Source organism: Lissotriton vulgaris, chromosome 7 (genome assembly GCF_964263255.1).
Source record: "Lissotriton vulgaris chromosome 7, aLisVul1.2, whole genome shotgun sequence".
Taxonomy (NCBI): domain Eukaryota; kingdom Metazoa; phylum Chordata; class Amphibia; order Caudata; family Salamandridae; genus Lissotriton; species Lissotriton vulgaris.
The window spans coordinates 1199095131-1199119161 of NC_141695.1; the positions used below are offsets into that span (position 1 = coordinate 1199095131).

Here is a 24031-nt window from a genome sequence, read left to right on the forward strand (position 1 = left end):
ATGCACACTTCATTTTCAGAAGCACTGAGGAAGTGGAAGCTAGTGATATAATAAGTTGCCTTGTCGTGAAAGTGCTTGTGAGTAAGTCTGGGTGGTGAACTCCGCTCCGCTCCTGGAGTTTGCGGAGTTTTCTGCACTCCGTGAAGCTCGCAGAGTTCCGAAAAACTCAGCTCCGCGTTGCGGAGCGGAGTTTTTTTCCTTGCTCGTATTTGTCAACATCAAGTTGGCGAGCGCAAGCGAGGAAAATCCACCTTCCGCTGCGATTTTTCCTCGTTCGCGATCGTCAACATCAAGTTGCCGAGCGCAAGCGTGGAAAATCAACCTCCGCTGGCGGTCAGATTTCTCATTGCGAGTGGTCGCGTATGCTCACGTCCGCACGTGTTGAGAAACCATCCGTTCGCTTTGAAAAAGCTGCCGCTCAAGTAAAAATCTACTCGAGTGGCTGAAAGGAAGCAGCGCCCGCTTGCGCTGTGCATGGTACAGTTTGTGATTATTGCACAGTGTGGACAAGCACCTGGCACTGAAAATCACTGCGAACAGCATTTATCTAACACACACCACTGCTCATGGAGCTCCGTGTAGCGCAGTGGAGTTTTTTTGCACCTCGCAGAGTTCCGTGTTAGCTAAACTCCGCGAACTACGCCCAGGCTTACCATTGAGTTGCTCCTCGAAGCAGTGCACTCAGGAGTAGTAATAAAAGCCAGGGTATCTTTGTGAACTGGTTTTTCTGTGTACCGAAAAGTGTCCATGCCTAGACTGGAACTTAAGTCAAGTGAAAAAAGGTTTTGTGGGCAGGTTATAGGTGAAAAAAAGAGAGCCCAAGAAATTCACCCTATTATGCTTAATCTGATTAATTGAAAAATGTGCAGTAAATATGGTTACAATTCACAAAAAAGGAGTATGCTGTTCCTCAAGGGTTACCATGATAGGAAAAGAAAGAGAGAGATATATGAGAATGCATACCAAAAGGACAGGTATACCCATCACCTCCAACCAATAATGTGGGTCCTGAGGGGAATTCCCTCTTTCGGAACTAGGGCCCTCACACACCCAGCCAGCTAGGTGTCATGCTTCATCATTGGGCCTGCTCCTTGTTGGGTTGGCTCTGCAATACCCAACGGGTTCCCACTGAGGGGCTCTTTGGCGGAGATCTTTTGTTCCTTGCCAATTAGTGAGGTGTGAGTGAGGGGCCTAGAAAGTGTAGGTGTATGTGAAGAGTGAAAGTTAAAACAGGTTAGGTAACCAATATAATTTATTTTACTCTGGCTCCTACCTGATTAAAAGAAAAAGGAGAGGCGGTTTTGTCTGACGTAATGGATCAGAACAAAGTGGCACTCTACTCCAATAGGTCGACATGTTTCTTGTCTTAACAGCCCCACAGGGTCTATGGCAATTCATCAGGACCATAAGTATAATGTGAAACTACCTACACACTGTGGTATATGTGGAAAAACTACCTACCACTTAAAGTATTGCTGCAGGTTAGATACCCATAAATGTATTCTGGAAAAGAAAGGGTTACAGCATAAATTGCAAAGTCAAGTGAAAAAAGGTTTTGTGGGGAGGTTATAGGGGAAAAAAGAGAGCCCAAGAAATTCACCCTATTATGCCTAATCTGATTAAGTGCAAAATATGCAGTAAATCTGGTTACTATACATACCGCAGAAACAAGTTGTGTAATAAGCCCCACTCTCCCTGCAATTTTCTACAGGAAAGTTCAGCTGGGAAAAACCTACCTACATTAATTTGGGAAAACTGCCTGGTAAATAACTAGATATGTGTAATTTGATGCAGCAAGCCCACAAATCCACTTGTTATTTGCCAGTTTGAGGGCAATATTGTAATAGGGTGTTATTTGTCACACCTGATGAATTCCAATCCCTGTGGTGTCGGAATATATTGCACCTTTTTCTGGGCCGACCATAATTGGGCCTTAACGGTAACCTCTGCTCCGTAAATGAGCCCTCATCGTGAAGCTCTGGTTGCATAAGATTTGCTACATGGTGTCTAGGCCAGGGAACTTGCCAGGCATTCTACATACATGAGGCTTAGTCCACTAGCTCCCCAAAGCCAAACAACTGTTGACGGACTATATTGAAGTTGACTTTTTGGCCGTAAAGGCTTTAATATATATGTAATGTTCCACTGAGATTCCAGTCCTACCAAAACTAGAGTTACTAGAATTAGGATGCAACATAGGCTAAGCTATGTGTAAAGGCCCACTGAATAATGTGATGTGCAAAAGGGAACTTGTATGACACTAAGAAATGTATTATAAATTATGCAGCACATCACCGTACATTGTAATCTATCTTGTCTAACATTTTAACAAACAAAGATATTGATCCAAAATGTAAAATACGAAGGTTTCTTAATAAACAAAACGTTAGACATCCAGCAGAAATAGTATTTTCCAATAATGAATTTTTATTGTGTGGAAGGACTCCACTTGATTTTTTAAATACTGCACCCACTATCTCGAAGAGTAAAATAGTTTGTGTAAAACAAGGAGAATTGTACTCAGCAGACCACAATCGTTTTTCTAGCAGGTAAGGTGTTTCTTTTAACCGTCACTTTTTAGGTCTTGCCTAGGCAGCGCATGCGCTGTCTCGTCAAGAGATGCTGTATACAGTATAGTGGGGGAAGCTCTGCCCACTTTTTGCCTATCTTTTTGATTGGCCGAAAATTTAAATGCTGCAATCTGATTGGTTTTCGGCAACTTAATCCCACCTTCTGATGGTCATGTCGTCATTTTTCTTCTTCCATAGCTATCGGCCCCTTTACTTTTAAAAATTCTTTTGTTCCCCTGCCTCCCCCCGTTCCCTCCCGCAGTCCGTAAGTTCTCTTCCCACCACCACCATCCACCCACTCCCGTTCATGCCTTCTTCAATGCCCGCACTTTTGTTTATAATGCAATAGGTCTTGCGTAAATACGAGTCCTATAGCATTTGCAAATGCTTGTCTTCGCCTCTGATTGGCTCAGTGAATTCGCACTCTTTTTTGCCTGACCAGTCCAGACTCTCGCATGCGTGCGATGCTTTACATCGTACGCAGGCGCGCCAAAACTCTGCCTCTGATAATACTCCCCCCAAGCCTGATAAGCTGCGAGTCTGCCTTCTTTACCAAGAAGCATGCTGAAATTTGCAGTGCTCTTGCATTGGTTCCTTGCTGCTGGATTCGACAGTTTCACTTTTATGGCTTAGTCAGCACTTCTGACGCATCGACAGTCAGACTGCCGTAGTTGTATAATCCTCCTGCCGGGATGAGTGAGAGAGTCATTGTTATGGCAAGAGCCCGGTGTTTACCTCCTATCCGAATTCCAGGTGATCTTGAACAGTGAGCTGTAGGGCTTGGATGTTTTGTGGAGTGCTCAGTATGTGTCATTAATAATAACAGAGAGAAAAGCATGTTGTGGCTTTATGCTCTGTTTTTTGGAGTGCTTCTATGTCACATTTCAATTTAGGCTTAGGGCTACTGGGAGCCATAAGATTTTACAGCTTTGGCGTTAATTGCTTGAATCTGAACAATGCTGCACGCAGTACATTTAATTGTATAAAGCTGCAGCAGGAATGTGTTATTTCTGAGTGTTGTTCGTCGACTATGCATTTATTGTGAGAGCACGTGCAGCTCTGGTCATTATAGTTGTGACGGAAGCCAAACACTAAAGTCAAGTCAAGTCAAGTCAAGAGATTTATATAGCGCGCTACATACCCATAGGGTCTCAAGGCGCTTGAGGAAGGGTGGGGAATTACTTGTCGAATATCCACGTTTTAAGTTGCTTTCTGAAAGCTAGGTGGTTCTGAGTAAGGCGAAGGTGAGTGGGAAGTGAGTTCCAGGTTTTAGCTGCGAGGTAGGAGAAGGATCTGCCTCCCATGGTGGTTTTGTTGATGCGAGGTACAGTGGCAAGGGCTTGGTTGGAGGATCGTAGCTGACGGGAGGGGGTGTAGAAGGACAGTCGTGTGTTGAGGCATTCGGGTCCAAGTTCGTAAAGTGCTTTGTGTGCGTGGGTTAGGAGGCGGAAAGTACTCCTCTTATTTACGGGGAGCCAGTGGAGGTTTTTCAGGTGACCAGAGATGTGTTCTTTACGCGGGATGTCTAGTATGAGCCTGGCTGAAGCGTTCTGGATGTGTTGGAGTTTTTTCTGGAGTTTTGCGGTGGTACCGGCGTATAGGGTGTTTCCGTAGTCCAGGCGGCTCGTGACCAGTGCGTGGGTGACTGTTTTTCTAGTTTCGGTGGGGATCCAGCGAAATGTTTTTTTGAGCATGTGAAGAATGTTGAAGCAAGATGATGAAACGGCGTTGACTTGTCTGGTCATCGAGAGTGAACAAAAACCGCAGCAACTGCACATGTTTGTCGAGGTCCGTGCTGCACTGAGGGCCACAGTAAAGAGCAGGGGATGGAATCCGCATGTAGTCAGTGACTTCTGACCTGGTGACGTATTTGTGAGTGCCTCGTTCTTATAGGACGGCTGGACAGTGACTCGTTCATGAGCTGTGTTGGCTATGGACCTGATCCCAACAGTGGCACATAAAGCTGAGTGATGGGGGCAGTCTGCCAAAGAACCATATATTTTTTTATTTATTAGGGAGAATATCTCAAGAGTGGTGTGGATGCAGCAGCTACACCCATATTAAGTTCTCCTCACTCACTGCCCTTGGAAAAGAAGCTCCTAGGGGAAGATCAGTCTGAATAGCTCCACGTTTAGAAACCTAAATGGAAAGAGCCGAGTAAGGTTTTGGGTGTTTTAATCAAACAACCACTGCCCTTCCCCAGAAGGCAGGAACTGCCGATACTAGGACCCTCCCTTTTGGTTCTCACCCCAAGATTCCTCATTCCACAGCACCCCAGAACACCCAACAAAAACTTGAAGCAGAGGTAGTTTCTTTAGCTCAGAATATACCAAAGTCGGCAGTCCTGGACCACTGTGATCTGCACCATGGGGCATATTAGCAAGAACCTCAATAAAATTATCGCAGTTTTAGCGGCAGGAAACTGCAGCTAAAACGGCGATAATGGGCTTGCTAATATGCGTTATAGAATTCCAATAGAAGCCCAGGTTAGATGTCCTGCACATCCAACCAGGGCTTCTATTGGAATTCTGTAACACATATTAGCAAGCCCAGTAACGCCGTTTTAGCAGCAGTTTCCTGCCGCTAAAACTGTGATAATTTTAACGAGGTTCTTGCTAATATGCCCCCATGTTTCTGCTGTTTGAAGGCTTATTGGCACATCAAGTGAAGGTGGCTGATTGAAAACTCCTGGCTAGTCTGTAACAGGAACAGTTTTTGTAGCTACTCATGGATTACCTTAATAGGACTTGTGCAGTCGACACTAATTGTCCACAGACAATGAACTATGGGATTCTTTTTCAGAGTTTTTCATGTACTTGTCATCTACTAAGAAAGTGTCTGCAATCTTGTTCATGGAAGTTTCAAAGGATGCCCAAGCTGAGAGGGTGATCAGGAACTTGCCATAGCATCAGATATTTGATTATTATGCAGTTTTAGCCAGCTTCATAATCCCCCGGCAGTCACCTCAAACCAACAAAATGGTATCTTAACCATGAACCCTTCCTGGTAGATTTTTTTTGGGGGGGAGTTTTATATTGCGCAAAGTCAACTTAAAGGTATCAGGTAGCACGCACTGCATCAAATGCGATGCAGTGCGCGCTACGAAATTCGTTTTATTAAATAAATTGTTTACTTACCCGCAATTATCCATATTCCGGTTTTTAGCACTCCCTACCTTTCTGCCCCACCGGAACTCCCTCCACGGGCCTTGGCTGGCTACCGAGAGATGAGGAGCACTGGTGGAGGGTGGTAGTGAGGGAGTCTGAGGAGGGGATCATGAGGGGGAGGGCTACAGAGAGATGAGGGGCACTGGTGGAGGGTGGTAGTGAGGGAGTCTGAGGAGGAGGTCATGAGGGGGAAGGGCTACGGAGAGATGAGGGGCACTGGTGGAGGGTGGTAGTGAGGGAGTCTGAGGAGGAGGTCATGAGGGGGCGGGGCTACAGAGAGATGAGGGGCACTGGTGGAGGGTGGTAGTGATGGAGTCTGAGGAGGAGGTCATGAGGGGTAGGGGCTACGGAGAGATGGGGGCACTGGTGGAGGGTGGTAGTGAGGGAGTCTGAGGAGGAGGTCATGAGGGGCACTGGTGGAGGGTGGTAGTGATGGAGTCTGAGGAGGAGGTCATGAGGGGAAGGGGCTACAGAGAGATGAGGGGCACTGGTGGAGGGTGGTTTTGAGGGAGTCTGAGGAGGAGTTCATGAGGGGGAGGGGCTACAGAGAGATGAGGGGCACTGGTGGAGGGTGGTAGTGAGGGAGTCTGAGATCATGAGGGGGAGGGGCTACAGAGAGATGAGGGGCACTGCTAGAGGGTGGCAGTGAGGGAATCAGAGGAGGAGGTCAATAGGGGGGCCATGGAGGGATGAGGGGCACTGTTGGAAGGTGGTTATTTACGGAGGTCAGTGGTGTGGTGCCATAAAGGACTTTTGCACCAGCGCTAAAGCCGGCCCTGATATGGCCTTTCTGTTTTTGTTTATTTAATTAGCAGTCGGGTCATAAGGGCTTCTGTGGAACATGAAGGTGATATTACTAATGTTTTTACTGGGAAAAATGAACGTGGAGCCCGATGGTGCCTGATATGGGGCTGGGGCCCAAGGTCAGCTGTGCGATACAGTGCACTGGAGAGGAGTAGTGGATAATCAAGCCTGTATGGGAGTGCGTTGCAGAGTCAGGGGTCAGGTGGAGGTAGTAATGAAGAGGGATTCTCCTTGAAGGCTTGCACAGAGAGAGCCCGTGAAGTGTCACTTGCCTGATACTCCCACCTCAGAAACCTCCTCTTCCCATCAAAGGAACAGTACATGGAAAAAAAACTTTTTGAGAGTAATAATATTTAGAAAGAGATTTGCAAAAGAGTGCGATTTATTGGGCTTTGTAAGATTAATAAGAGATAAAGGAGGGCCCTGAAGCAGGCCTGCCCAGACATATATGCAACAAATCGAGCCTGCAGAAGCCCACCCAAATGCACCCTTGGCTCACCCAAATAAAAATTCCTGGATTCGGGCCTGTTCCGCTATATTTTCTTAACTGATGATTGTGTAGCAGATTTCACATTGGTTCGCTAATATGGAAAACCCGTAATTCTGCAACAAATGCATCAGAGCTCAGCTATCGCTCAGATGCCCTGTTCAGGAACAAAGTTGCAGAGAGGGTAGCTAAATCCACATACCCAGGATGGGCAGTTTATCTTTTAGGCAAGTGCAGAGTTAGGTTGCTTTGCCCTTGCTCGTAATCCAAAGACCAGATGATGCCTGAACATGCTCAGCCCTAGAATGGCTATGTTTATATTCGAGCTCCTTAAGAGTATAAATGGCCAGTTTTCCTTACAGCACAAAATCCTCCTTGATGCTACTCCATCCTCTAATCTTGTGATTCATGGGCGACACACAGTAGGACGTTTGTATCAGACCTGTTCTTTTATCAGTGAATGTTCACTGAAGTACTGCATATGAATACTCCCATATAGTATGTAGTTAGGCCTAGGTAGAGCTAAGTCTAGTGATGCCTTAGAGCAGTGGTATAGGAGTGCTTAGAAGCAGAGATGGTGTGATACCAAAAGTTCTACTGCTATCTGCTCCCAGTTGGAGGTCATATAGGCTACTGAACAGTGATGTGTACTTCATATTAGATCATGAACATGGAAGGTTCCAGCTGACTCTACACACGCCAATAACATCCTTTTTTTGTGTTACAAGGTTGGCTTCTTCAAGCGGACATCTAAGCGGGGGGGCGATGAAGGTGCTGGTCAAGTAGACCTTGACAATGTTCCCCCTTCAAGCGAAGAGACTGGAGCTCCGGGGAAGGCTGACGGGCAGGCCCACAACATGACAACGGAGCCACCTCTCCCGGACACAACTGAAGGGCACGAGGACCGTGGTCAGCCGGCCACAGACGAAGGATTGGATACTTCTGGTCATGATGAAGCCAGTAACCCTGTGGCGGATGGCAAACAGATGCAAGAGTTGACATCTGAGCCTCTTGGCCACCAGGAAGCTGACATCCACCCGCAGAGCAGTGAACAGGACACAAATGTAACCTCTGGTTCCTCAGCACACACCTGAGAGCAAGCAGGATCAAGTTAAATGGAGGGAAGAGATCATGGGGACTCAAAAGGAGCCGTCATTTGCTTCACTTGGGATGCAAATGCAACGACAGGGAGTTGCATCTGCATGAAACACCCTCACATATGAGGAAAGGACCCAATAGAAGTGTGATGTTTAAGGCTGGCTACAATGTCTTGTCTGTGGGAAATTATGGTTTGGGGGAAGAGAATGAATGTCACGCGGGCCAAAATGAGTGGACAAAGTACCTCAGTGCCTAAAAGAGGTCCTGACAATTAGTTTAAAATCAGCAAAAGGAATATATATATATATTAATGTTAAAGTTGCTAATGTTTGCATTTTCTTTATTATTGTGTATAAAATGTATTTGTAACAAAGATACGTAGAACAACGGTGTTCATTTTTAAAATATCACTCTAGGTAGAGCATTAGTCTGGGAAAAGCATATAAAGATCAGTCAGTGTTTACTAATCTGTCCTGCTATCTGGTTTACCTTGACTCCCTCACATCAGTTATTTAAGAGGGCAGGTCTGCTGTACCAGTAAAATGCCATTTCAATACATTACTCAACAACACCTGCTTGCAGGGGCTCAGTTTGGTGGCATGGCTATTGTACAGGTACATACACACTCGCTGTGGGGATACACTTACTGCTAAGATATAGAAATATTCAGTGCAGGTTCCAATAGCACTGCTTAGATACATAAACAACCACTGCAGCGATACAGACGCTAACCCTGTCGAGATACACACACACACACACACACACTGTAAAGTTTTAGAGAAAATCATTGTAGAGAAACAAACATATTGCTGCAGACATGCAGATAGAGCCAGTGAAGAGATACAGGCACCCTTGTTTCACAATTAGTCAAAAGAGGGAAATACAATCACTGAAGAGACCTCAGACGCATTCAGTAGAGACAAAAACGTATAAAAAGACTATAATATATATATATATATATATATATATATATATAAAGTCACTGAAAAAAACCAAAGGTTGAAGTGACTTTATTGTCACTTAGCAGAGCTAACTATAACTTGTGCCCCTGCTATGCACTGGTTATGACCTCACATATTAGATCACTCATGACATGTTCTATGACATCATTTATGAGATCAGGGATGATATTTCAAATCGCATTGTTGATGACATCACTTATGGCATCATCCAAGCTTCTTTTGCACACACCTATAAATGGATATGGCATTAGAGCTACGAAAGTAAGTGCAACATAGCTCAGAATAATAAGAAGCATCATAACTGATATCATACATACAATCCCTATAGGTGAAGCAAGCTTGTGTTATGTGCATCATTGACCCTATACCATACATTTTATGGGTAGTTGATTTTATGATGACTATGAACCACATATAAAAGTGTAGCCTGTACTGCACAATGTTCAATCTGCATCCAACTGGGAAAACCAAGTTCCTCAAATACTCATGCCCTATTACATAACTAATGCCCTACTATGGACAGTCTTTATCTGTAAAAAACCCTTCACAGTCACTGAACCTACATTGAGAAATGAAGTGGCTATAAGTAGAAAAGTGGGTACTGTAAACAGTGTTTACTGTATGGATTGAGTTTACTGTGTACAATACTGTTTGAAGACAGTGAAACTACCATGCAAAATACACCTCAAAGTAATAAAAGGTATCTATCAATAAAAGTGTACAGTCTATGCAAAACTTGTCCAAAAAGAGGCTATTCACTTAATGTAACCAATGCCTGAAGGTAATAAAGATCATACTACCGGCAGCCTTTATATTGTGGTGAACACATTACAGATAACCTATCTTCTGAAGCAAAACAAACACAAGGGGCATAATTTGGTCAGTATCATTAGGGGTTGTGAGCTTCAAATTTCCCAACGATCACGCTGGGAAAAATGTGTTAAAACACATTAAATGAGAAGCAGGACTTGAGTGGGGGCTTAAGGGGCAGTGGAAAGAAAGAGCAGTGCAGATTGTTAGGGGTACACAATATACTCCAAACATAGAAGAGAGATAGAGAATGTGTATTTTTGTCAGCGTGAGAATGTAAACGTCCTAGGTGAAATCCGACAGACACTTCACATTACTCGATTGAAAGCACTTGTAGCCAACTATTTACTACAGAATACATTCTTTAGGGGTTGTAACACCTACCCTGAAGCTATGCCCCTGACAAGCACATGTACATAGGTTAGCAGTCTTCTATGTTATGTAGAAGTTGTCATGCTGAGATGATTCTGTCTGATAACTCAAGGGTACTTACAATGCTTAGTATGTAGTACATAGAATATTTGTCCTGTTGCAAACTGTGTGGAATATACTGAACACAAGTCGTCCACTGCCACCTGCACACAGAGTTTTTCTCCAGTGCAAAGATTTACAACATGTTCAATATTTCTACACACCTATGGTGCATTAGACGAACATGTGCTTTGCACACACTGACACCCATTAGCTGGACACAGGCTGTCCAAAATTAGGTAGAAAAGTAATACAGAAGATATCCACCACTATCTGCGCTATAACACAAACTAACCCACTCTTAGGATGAGATGATGTCATTTGAGACGTCATCAGTGATGTCATAAATTATGTCATAGACATGTCGGGAGTGAAGTAATATGTGAGGTCATTAGCAGTACATGGCTGGGGAGCAAGTTATAGTTAGATCAATGTTTTTTCTGAGTTCAAAATGTTAATTTTGTCACTGACATATTCACCTAACTATAACATCACTATAACCTGTGGGCCCGATTCACAGACTAACTTCAGACAAAATCCTAAACTACTACTTTTGGTATTCACAGAAGGCATTTAGTGGTCTTAAATTAGGATTTTGTCTTAAGTTAGGATTTTGTCTTTAGTTAGAATGTTGTCCTAAATTAGGATTTTGTCCTAAATTAGGATTTTGTATTAAATTAGGATTTTGGGCCCAATTCACAGAACTAACTTAAGACAAAATCCTAAACGTACGTCTTTTGGTATTCACAGAAGGCATTTAGTAGTCTTGAATTAGGATTTTGTCTTAAATTAGGACTTAAGACAAAATCCTAATTTAAGACAAAATCCTAATTTAGGACAAAATCCTAATTTAGGACACAATCCTAACTTAAGACAAAATCCTAATTTAGGACAAAATCCTAAATTAGGACAAAATCTTAATTTAGGACAACATCCTAATTTAAGAGAAAATCCTAATTTAGGACAAAATCTTAATTTAAGACAAAATCCTAATTTACGGCAAAATCATAATTTAAGACTACTAAATGCCTTCTGTGAATACCAAAAGTAGTACGTTTAGGATTCTGTCTTAAATTAGTTCTGTGAATCAGGCCCGCAGTTTTTTTTTTTAGTGAATTGCTAAGGTTTTGTTTAAAGCAAAAACATATTTTTATCACACTTAACTATAACACTACTTTGATCTCTTTTATTACTGTACATAAAGCCAACTCCGGCCATGCAAGTCCTGTGGCAAACCCCACATGGACAGCCAACACCAACACTGCCCTTCCCCCCTCCATAAACCATATTAGGCCCCAAGGACGTGACCCACTGGGCGAAATATAACATAATAAAAAGGAGGGAGGCCATGTGGCCCCTTCTCCCTGAGCCTTATAAGGTATGAAGACCCAATCCCGCAGGACTATGTGCTTTTTAATAGGGGAAGAGGGTCCTGTTATGACTGCCAGCAACATTTTTCTCATGTGCTGGCAGCAATGCGTTAGAGCGCTCGCTGCCACTGGTCAGACTCCTGCAGTAGCTAGATGGCCCAAAGGAAAAAAGCTACCTGGGCCAATAAGAACACTCTATTTTTAAATTGGTGCTCCCTCGAGACTCTTGTGAACCCAATGGTCCAGATATACAAATATTTTTGGTACTTTAGTTTTCAAAAACTACAAAACGATTTACACCAAATCACAAAAAACACAATCTGTGGACCAAGATCTAGCTCCTGACACATTTGGTGTAATTCTGTATAGCAGTTATTGCGGTACCGCTCCTTAAAGAAGTCTATGGAAAATGCATGGGAATTTTGCGTTTTCAACCCCCTCTTTTTCTTAGCCCCGCTTGACAGAGCACTCAGTATATGTATATTGGGCCATGTGATCAAGCTTCGTTGGAAGCGAAACGCGTTATGGCGGCTGGCTGGCTGGAAAATAAAGCACCGTGAATGAAGCACAGAATCTGGGTCTGCTTTTCGTCATTGGTAACTGGGGCAGGAGCCTTGTTTTTGGTGGCGAGTTACATATATATATATATACTCAGCATTCAAGAGTGCTGCAGAGACTCACATCAGCTGGATGCATGAACTTTCGGTTGAGCAGAGGCGTCTGAGGAAGGCTCACGCCGAAATGCAAAGCGCCGTATCTGCTTACAAATAAAGAACCTCTCGAGTAATCCCCGTCTGTGGCTCCTTCCTTTGTTCATGCTGGAGGTTGTGTCAGATTGTTTCGCGTCGACCAGAGACGCGCTAAGGAGCTCACGTTTCTTCAAGTTGGCTGTCTGCTTTCTGGTGTCTGCGCAAGCAGTTTTGTTCATGGTCAAGGTATTGGCACCAGGCAGCTCCCCGGCAGCAAAACGGGAAAGCATGGGACGTTGCTCATTGGCAAACTGTGACTGCACGGATGGTGCTGGTACACTGTTACTAGCCCACGACCTGGCGGACCCGTGCGCTGAAGGTTGAAACGGTGTGCGGGGACTCGAGAGGCTCTCATGTTTATAGTAACTGAATTCATTTCACCCAGCTCTGCATACGCCACAAACACTAGGATTTTCCTTGGTTTCCCCACTTTACACTGACCCAGTTCTGGAGCATGCTGGGAGTTGCAGTGCCAGTAGTTCTACGCTGCAACCAACGACCACATGGTTTGGGGAGGGGCTTGCACTCAGCATTCAAGAGTGCTGCAGAGACTCACATCAGCTGTATGCATGAACTTTCGGTTGAGCAGAGGCGTCTGAGGAAGGCTCATGCCGAAATGCATAACGCCGTATCTGCTTACAAATAAAGAACCTCTCGAGTAATCCCCGTCTGTGGCTCCTTCCTTCGTTCATGCTGGAGGTTGTGTCAGACATATATATGACTGTGAACAAGGGCAACTGCCCGAAACGCGTCAGTCTCGTTTGCTGCTTTTTGCCAAATAAAGAAGAACTTGCCTAGATTTTGGGATTCGTGTTGCCTTCTGTTTCTGGGGCTCCGGAATTGCAGTTGTGCTTTGCTTTGCATATATATATATATATATATATGTATATATATATATATATATATATATATATATATATATATATATATATATATATATATATATATATATATATACATATATATATATATATATATATATATATATATATATATATATATATATATATATATATATATATATATATATATATATATATATATATATATATATTACAACAAGATTCCCCGCCTCGAGGAACAATGGAGTCGCAATTCAAACAGAGTCCAGCAGGACACTACAGTTTTGTTTCTTCAAGTGGTTTATTCCTCCATGGGGTCAAAACAAAATAACCAACGCGTTTCGATAGCGTCTGAGGATGATTCAACCTTAGATCCACAATACAATGTTGCCATTTTGGGAAAATCCACTGTCAAATATTTCCTTTTGTCGGAATCTAAAACCTTTGAAATAAAAACAGCAGACAAAGGGGGAAATATACTGCTATGGAACAAGAACCTGTACATGGCAGAGGCCATGGAACAACTAGGCAACCTCTCATATTATGAGAATCTTAAAACAAATCCACAGGATAAAATAAAAAGAGAATTAGATCAAAATTTAGTCCTATGGGAAAACGAGGGACTAATAGATTCCGACGAAAGGAAATATTTGACATAGGCATGGGCGGAAAATCCGTTCCGCTCGCGGATTTTGCGGATTTTCGGGAAATCCGCAATCCGCGAGATTTGCGAATCTCCCGCAAAATCCGCAAATCCGCGAGCAGCGGATTTTGCCCGCACTGCTCGCACTGTTCGCGTGAGTTCGCGTGAGTTCGCGCCCCGCGAATAAGTGCAAAATTGCAGAAATACGATCTTAGCAAAACTGAAAGTAACTACTTACCAGGTTCAAAAGTTCAGGCTCATCATTAGTAGCCATTTCCTGTAGTGCTTCCTGAGGGGCCCCTCCAGAGTTCAGTTGCCAGTTGAAACTATTATGTGACCCTGCTCTGAACCTCAGAATAGTTACACATATGCCACAAAGGTCCTGAATTACAGCTAAGGGAGACAAGCAGGAGCCAGGCTGGAAGTTAAAATCCATTAATCAGCCCCTAATTCATTATTGTCAGTTGGGGCAGGGCAGGTGTTGTAACTAATTTTGCAACAATGAAAGCACTTAGCAAGTGCAAAAGATCACTAATCAGGGCGCACTAAGGAAGCAGGTGCCAGCTAAAAAAATATTCTGTGACACATTAATCAGCCCCAAATTAATTCAGGTCACTTGAGGCAGGGAAGGTGTGCTTTGCTTTGCCGAAAATAATGTACACTGGACAACCAGAGGGTGTGGTGATGAAACAGAGGGTGGCATGGGTGGGCCAGAGGGTGGCATGAGTAGTCAGAGAGTGGCAGTGGTGACAGAGAGTGGCAGTGATGAAGAAGAGTGTCCCAAACAGGCTGGACATGTAGAAACAACAAGTTCGCGAAACTTGCGACCCGACAGGTAAGTTCGCAATTTGCGAAAGTGTACAAAACCCTCGCGAACTGGCAGAAACACGGGCGAACACAAAAAAAAAAAATCCGCAAATTCGCGGGAATTTGCGGATTTTGCGGATTGCGAATCCGCAAATCCGCAAAATTCGCGAACGCGAGATCCGCAAAATTCGCTCATGCTTAATTTGACAGTGGATTTTCCCAAAATGGCAACATGGTATTTTCTGCCGAAAATACATAAGAACGCCACCAAACCACCAGGGAGACCCATCGTGTCAGCTACTGGATCCTTACTTGAACCCTGGTCAAACTTCATTGATTTCTATTTGAGTCCCCAAGTAAAACTGTTGAAATCATACATAAGAGACACAACCGACTTCCTCGGTACCTTGGAACAACTAGCCTGGCAACCCAACTTCATCATGATCACCATGGATGTGATCTCTTTATACACAAACATTGACAATGAACGGAACATTCATTATCAAAAACACAATGACGTGTTAATGGAAATGATAAGAAGCCTACTCACCAACAACATATGTTTGGTGATTCACTATACCGGCAAAAAAATGGGGCCGCATGGGCTTCTCTTTCAGTCCAAATTATGCCTGTACAGCCATGGGATGGTGGGAGGAAACAATAGCGTGGAATGAAAAACATCAAATTTTTACCAAACACATCATTACCTGAAAAAGGTTTATCGATGATCTTTTTATAGTGTGGGACGGAGGAGAAGAAAAATTCTCTAAATATTTCAATATACTAAACAACAGTACATCATGTATAAAATTCACCCACACCATAAATCATACCAGAGCTATTTTCTTGGACACAGAAGTGTATGTAAACAACAACCACCTAGAAACTACACTCCACCGCAAATGTACAGCAACCAACGCGACTCTTGAAGCAACCAGTTTCCATCAACAGTCATTGATATCAAGCATCCCCTATGGGGAATTCCTCCGTTTAAGGAGAATCTGTAGCGAAGAAATGGAGTGGCAAAATCAGAGTACTAACTCCATCAAACGTTTCCAGAGGAGAAAATACAACAAAAAAATCATACAAAAGTGCTGGGAGAGGGCCAACCAGTCAACAAGAACTGACTGTCTAAAAAAGAAACAGGACAAAACCACCACGGAAGAGGAACCGATCAGATTAATTCTGGACTACAATCTGGAATCCAAACAAATAAATCAAATACTGAAAAAGAATTGGAAAATTCTACAACTTGATCAAACAATAGGCCAAAAAATGGGCAACCATCCGGTAATCACATACAGAAGGGCAAAAAATCTACAGGATCAGCTGGTCCACAGCCACTTCCGAAAGACTACTAAAAAGAAACAATGGTTACAAACTAGGGGTTTTATCAAATGTTATAATTGCAAAGTATGTGACATCGCAAAACCCACGACTGAATTAACAATGCCCAATAAGAAGATTTGGAAAATCAGAGAATGCATAACTTGCAACAGCAAATACACAATATACATGATTGAATGCCCAAGTAAATTGAGATACATCGGCAGCACCATTTGCGAGTTAAAAAAACGCATTCTAGAACATGTGCGTGCAACGGTTCACAAGGACAGGAGCAACGCTGTTGCCAAGCACATGGAGGCCAATCATGATGGAGACTGGAAACAGCTACGTTTTTGGGGACTGGAAACTATGGCTCTATCTCACAGGGGGGGCCATAATGAAAAACTTTTACGACGTAAGGAGTCCAGACAGATACTGGCTTTTAGAACAATGACCCCATTGGGTCTTAACCATTTCGGAAGAACTATATATACATCATTAAGGAACCCAAATGTACAACTAAAATGTAAATACTGTGTCTCTACTTGTTGTCTCGCTTATCATGTATCTATTTTATCATTATAATTTTCTAGCAATTTATCTCCACTCACTTCACCTTTCCCCACCTTTGGATACATCATACTCACATGTATAATATACCTCAATATAAATTGGCCCACTGGAGGGCGGTATTTGTTGATTCAATTATGGTATATAAACTTAATCATTCCTGTCAAAACATATATCACGGGATTATGGGAACTGGATTTGCATACACCAAAAAATCGCTTCAATTATTATTTTTGAAATGTTTGAAACCAACTACAAGTCCCATAATGCCAACCTGTAAAACAGCAGTGACAACTGTTTAAACACACCCATTAAGGGGCGAAACTTAGATTTCAGGAAATGTTTGAAAACATGTGAGCACACCCACACAAACTGACCGTGATCAAGACAGCGGACGCTGTCGAAACGCGTTGGTTATTTTGTTTTGGCCCCATGGATGAATAAACCACTTGAAGAAACAAAACTGTAGTGTCCTGCTGGACTCTGTTTGAATTGCGACTCCATTGTTTCCCTCGAGGCGGGGAATCTTGTTGTAATATATAGCAGTTGGGCTCAACTGCAGGAGCGACGCGACCACATTTAGTAGCGCCCACACGGGAAAGGAGAGAGCCATATGGTAGAGATATTGATTTCCCGAGGTGCTCACCGGTGATTTAACCATGCTGTGATACGAGCGATCCTGAGACAAACAGCAGACGGAAGGGAGCGGTTATTCACCTGCCACGGAGGGAGGACTCCAAGGTAAGAGTGAAAGACCGAGAAGTACATCTGTTAAATGTTTTCCGGGGGATCTGTTGAAATTTACGAACAGATTAAGCACAACACTGTGAAAACCGGTTAAGGTGGTACAAACAATCCTTTGAAATGCCGAGTAACGGACAATTGTACTTGCAATAATAATCCTAGTAGGGATTCAGCAAACAGATTTTTTCGGTAAACATCGGCACAAAAAGAGATTGTACAACAGTATTCCAGCCAAAAAATATCGCTACAAAAACAATAAATATCCAAAAGACGGGGTATCAATCCAAAGAGGAACAAACATGGATAAGCGAGATGCAAAAAGAAAAGAATACAGTCACAATGTTTGAGAAAAGGGATACTAATAAACCCATGGAAAGTAATAAGGAACAAGCAAAAAATGACACGAATGAGAAACTCAGGTTGTGGGAAAAACGGAATAAAAAGGAAATAAACAAATCATGGGAACTAATTTCGCTACAAAAATACCTGGAAGTGGAAAGGGTCCCGCGAGGGCTACGTATTCTCCTAATGCCCAGCCAATTTGATGCAACAAATGATTTACTTCAGGAATGGGGCGAACACACTTTGAACTCCTCTTTGGGGTTGATAAAAATATTGGTAAAACACATTGAAATTGCCCTTGAAAAAATAAAAGATCAACTACGAATATTGGAAAAGGAATTGGAAAGTCTAAAACTTAACCCGGAAATGACTAAATTCAAGGATGAATTAAACAAACAAATTGAAAAACATGAGGAGGAGGTGAGGGTCAGAAAACAAACAAAGTTTGAAAGAGATGCCAATGATTATGCACAAGGACGCATCTGTACATTTGCTCGAAAATACGACCCTGACAAGCTGCCAAAAACTAATACAGCGAGTTCCTCGTTAAGTATGACGTCCCTGACATCACTGGAATACAGTGAGGATGATTCAACCTTAGATCCACAACAAAAAGTTTTTTTAGGGGATATGCGCCTAGTTCTAACACAAAGGCAGTGGGAACAAAACCATGGGGCGCAAAGAAATACATGTGGCAGAGCAAGAGGAAGGGGAAGAGCATGGCAACCCAGACCCAGATTTACAAACCCACAACAAGAAGGAGCCGAAGGCGGAAATACGTTAGAAAAAACGGGCACGGAGACAAGACTAATGAAACAAAAGAAGGGGAAATAAATGAGTATTTAGAAATAATCAATCTTTCTGGAAGACAAATTTCTGTTGCAGAGACCTCACTCTTAAAGAAAGGAATAAACTACTGTCCGACTCAACGAATGGATATGGCACAAACACGAATTGATTTGTACTTATATATTCGAAAAATCAAATTGGCCAAATTTTTCGAGGAACGAAAAAACAAACCAAAAATATCAAAGATACAATCGAAACCAACATCCACGTTACAAGTGAAGGAGTCGGAGGCATAAATGACTGTGTTAAACCTAAATGCATAGGAGGGTCAAGAAATAAGTATTAATGCTGCAATACCCCAACTGGGGGCTGGAACGAGTAACCTAAAAGCAAAATCCAAATTTTACCCTCAATTAACGCCAGGAAATAAGATAGATATATTCCAGGAAGCAGTTATCCATGATCTGTACAAAATGACTAAAATGAATGGAAAAGACACTCTGTCAAAGCAAGAAAGAGAAGCCTTAACCTCCCTAAAGAATGATCAAACCTTTGAAATAAAAACAGCAGACAAAGGGGGAAATATAGTGCTATGGAACAAGAACCTGTACATGGCAGAGGCCATGGAACAACTAGGCAACCTCTCATATTATGAGAATCTTAAAACAAATCCGCAGGATAAAATAAAAAGAGAATTAGATCAAAATTTTGTCCTATGGGAAAACGAGGGACTAATAGATTCCGACGAAAGGAAATATTTGACAGTGGATTTTCCCAAAATGGCAACATTGTATTTTCTGCCGAAAATACATAAGAACGCCACCAAACCACCAGGGAGACCCATTGTGTCAGCTAATGGATCCTTACTTGAACCCTGGTCAAACTTCATTGATTTCTATTTGAGTCCCCAAGTAAAACTGTTGAAATCATACATAAGAGACACAACCGACTTCCTCGGTACCTTGGAACAACTAGCCTGGCAACCCAACTTCATCATGATCACCATGGATGTGATCTCTTTATACACAAACATTGACAATGAAATGGGTTTAAATGCATGTAAATACTTCCTAAAGGAACGGAACATTCATTATCAAAAACACAATGACATGTTAATGGAAATGATAAGAAGCCTACTCACAAACAACATATTCATGTTTGGTGATTCACTATACCGGCAAAAAAATGGGGCCGCAATGGGCTTCTCTTTCAGTCCAAATTATGCCTGTACAGACATGGGATGGTGGGAGGAAACAATAGCGTGGAATGAAAAACATCAAACTTTTACCAAACACATCATTACCTGGAATAGGTTTATCGATGATCTTTTTATAGTGTGGGACGGAGGAGAAGAAAAATTCTCTAAATATTTCAATATACTAAACAACAGTACATCATGTATAAAATTCACCCACACCATAAATCATACCAGAGCTATTTTCTTGGACACAGAAGTGTATGTAAACAACAACCACCTAGAAACTACACTCCACCGCAAATGTACAGCAACCAACGCGACTCTTGAAGCAACCAGTTTCCATCAACAGTCATTGATATCAAGCATCCCCTATGGGGAATTCCTCCGTTTAAGGAGAATCTGTAGCGAAGAAATGGATTGGCAAAATCAGAGTACTAACTCCATCAAACGTTTCCAGAGGAGAAAATACAACAAAAAAATCATACAAAAGTGCTGGGAGAGGGCCAACCAGTCAACAAGAACTGACTGTCTAAAAAAGAAACAGGACAAAACCACCACGGAAGAGGAACCGATCAGATTAATTCTGGACTACAATCTGGAATCCAAACAAATAAATCAAATACTGAAAAAGAATTGGAAAATTCTACAACTTGATCAAACAATAGGCCAAAAAATGGGCAACCATCCGGTAATCACATACAGAAGGGCAAAAAATCTACAGGATCAGCTGGTCCACAGCCACTTCCAAAAGACTACTAAAAAGAAACAATGGTTTCAAACTAGGGGTTTTATCAAATGTTATAATTGCAAAGTATGTGACATCGCAAAACCCACGACTGAATTAACAATGCCCAATAAGAAGATTTGGAAAATCAGAGAATGCATAACTTGCAACAGCAAATACACAATATACATGATTGAATGCCCATGTAAATTGAGATACATCGGCAGCACCATTTGCGAGTTAAAAAAACGCATTCTAGAACATGTGCGTGCAATGGTTCACAAGGACAGGAGCAACGCTGTTGCCAAGCACATGGAGGCCAATCATGATGGAGACTGGAAACAGCTACGTTTTTGGGGACTGGAAACTATGGCTCTATCTCACAGGGGGGGCCATAATGAAAAACTTTTACGACGTAAGGAGTCCAGACAGATACTGGCTTTTAGAACAATGACCCCATTGGGTCTTAACCATTTCGGAAGAACTATATATACATCATTAAGGAACCCAAATGTACAACTAAAATGTAAATACTGTGTCTCTACTTGTTGTCTCGCTTATCATGTATCTATTTTATCATTATAATTTTCTAGCAATTTATCTCCACTCACTTCACCTTTCCCCACCTTTGGATACATCATACTCACATGTATAATATACCTCAATATAAATTGGCCCACTGGAGGGCGGTATTTGTTGATTCAATTATGGTATATAAACTTAATCATTCCTGTCAAAACATATATCACGGGATTATGGGAACTGGATTTGCATACACCAAAAAATCGCTTCAATTATTATTTTTGAAATGTTTGAAACCAACTACAAGTCCCATAATGCCAACCTGTAAAACAGCAGTGACAACTGTTTAAACACACCCATTAAGGGGCGAAACTTAGATTTCAGGAAATGTTTGAAAACATGTGAGCACACCCACACAAACTGACCGTGATCAAGACAGCGGACGCTGTCGAAACGCGTTGGTTATTTTGTTTTGGCCCCATGGATGAATAAACCACTTGAAGAAACAAAACTGTAGTGTCCTGCTGGACTCTGTTTGAATTGCGACTCCATTGTTTCCCTCGAGGCGGGGAATCTTGTTGTAATATATAGCAGTTGGGCTCAACTGCAGGAGCGACGCGACCACATTTAGTAGCGCCCACACGGGAAAGGAGAGAGCCATATGGTAGAGATATTGATTTCCCGAGGTGCTCACCGGTGATTTAACCATGCTGTGATACGAGCGATCCTGAGACAAACAGCAGACGGAAGGGAGCGGTTATTCACCTGCCACGGAGGGAGGACTCCAAGGTAAGAGTGAAAGACCGAGAAGTACATCTGTTAAATGTTTTCCGGGGGATCTGTTGAAATTTACGAACAGATTAAGCACAACACTGTGAAAACCGGTTAAGGTGGTACAAACAATCCTTTGAAATGCCGAGTAACGGACAATTGTACTTGCAATAATAATCCTAGTAGGGATTCAGCAAACAGATTTTTTCGGTAAACATCGGCACAAAAAGAGATTGTACAACAGTATTCCAGCCAAAAAATATCGCTACAAAAACAATAAATATCCAAAAGACGGGGTATCAATCCAAAGAGGAACAAACATGGATAAGCGAGATGCAAAAAGAAAAGAATACAGTCACAATGTTTGAGAAAAGGGATACTAATAAACCCATGGAAAGTAATAAGGAACAAGCAAAAAATGACACGAATGAGAAACTCAGGTTGTGGGAAAAACGGAATAAAAAGGAAATAAACAAATCATGGGAACTAATTTCGCTACAAAAATACCTGGAAGTGGAAAGGGTCCCGCGAGGGCTACGTATTCTCCTAATGCCCAGCCAATTTGATGCAACAAATGATTTACTTCAGGAATGGGGCGAACACACTTTGAACTCCTCTTTGGGGTTGATAAAAATATTGGTAAAACACATTGAAATTGCCCTTGAAAAAATAAAAGATCAACTACGAATATTGGAAAAGGAATTGGAAAGTCTAAAACTTAACCCGGAAATGACTAAATTCAAGGATGAATTAAACAAACAAATTGAAAAACATGAGGAGGAGGTGAGGGTCAGAAAACAAACAAAGTTTGAAAGAGATGCCAATGATTATGCACAAGGACGCATCTGTACATTTGCTCGAAAATACGACCCTGACAAGCTGCCAAAAACTAATACAGCGAGTTCCTCGTTAAGTATGACGTCCCTGACATCACTGGAATACAGTGAGGATGATTCAACCTTAGATCCACAACAAAAAGTTTTTTTAGGGGATATGCGCCTAGTTCTAACACAAAGGCAGTGGGAACAAAACCATGGGGCGCAAAGAAATACATGTGGCAGAGCAAGAGGAAGGGGAAGAGCATGGCAACCCAGACCCAGATTTACAAACCCACAACAAGAAGGAGCCGAAGGCGGAAATACGTTAGAAAAAACGGGCACGGAGACAAGACTAATGAAACAAAAGAAGGGGAAATAAATGAGTATTTAGAAATAATCAATCTTTCTGGAAGACAAATTTCTGTTGCAGAGACCTCACTCTTAAAGAAAGGAATAAACTACTGTCCGACTCAACGAATGGATATGGCACAAACACGAATTGATTTGTACTTATATATTCGAAAAATCAAATTGGCCAAATTTTTCGAGGAACGAAAAAACAAACCAAAAATATCAAAGATACAATCGAAACCAACATCCACGTTACAAGTGAAGGAGTCGGAGGCATAAATGACTGTGTTAAACCTAAATGCATAGGAGGGTCAAGAAATAAGTATTAATGCTGCAATACCCCAACTGGGGGCTGGAACGAGTAACCTAAAAGCAAAATCCAAATTTTACCCTCAATTAACGCCAGGAAATAAGATAGATATATTCCAGGAAGCAGTTATCCATGATCTGTACAAAATGACTAAAATGAATGGAAAAGACACTCTGTCAAAGCAAGAAAGAGAAGCCTTAACCTCCCTAAAGAATGATCAAACCTTTGAAATAAAAACAGCAGACAAAGGGGGAAATATAGTGCTATGGAACAAGAACCTGTACATGGCAGAGGCCATGGAACAACTAGGCAACCTCTCATATTATGAGAATCTTAAAACAAATCCGCAGGATAAAATAAAAAGAGAATTAGATCAAAATTTTGTCCTATGGGAAAACGAGGGACTAATAGATTCCGACGAAAGGAAATATTTGACAGTGGATTTTCCCAAAATGGCAACATTGTATTTTCTGCCGAAAATACATAAGAACGCCACCAAACCACCAGGGAGACCCATTGTGTCAGCTAATGGATCCTTACTTGAACCCTGGTCAAACTTCATTGATTTCTATTTGAGTCCCCAAGTAAAACTGTTGAAATCATACATAAGAGACACAACCGACTTCCTCGGTACCTTGGAACAACTAGCCTGGCAACCCAACTTCATCATGATCACCATGGATGTGATCTCTTTATACACAAACATTGACAATGAAATGGGTTTAAATGCATGTAAATACTTCCTAAAGGAACGGAACATTCATTATCAAAAACACAATGACATGT

General features: G+C 42.1%; 1 protein-coding gene across 1 annotated transcript in view; it reads left to right on the forward strand.

Moving 5' to 3' along the window:
- The window catches only part of LOC147703163 (integrin alpha-X-like), a 278416-nt gene extending 269823 nt beyond the window's left edge, over positions 1 to 8593 (forward strand). Inside the window, exon 30 of the mRNA XM_086931704.1 lies at positions 7757 to 8593. Within this exon, the coding sequence (XP_086787830.1) occupies positions 7757 to 8122 (366 nt within the window). The 3' untranslated portion in view covers positions 8123 to 8593. The remainder of the gene's footprint in view (positions 1 to 7756) is intronic.
- Positions 8594 to 24031: the final 15438 nt, after the last annotated feature.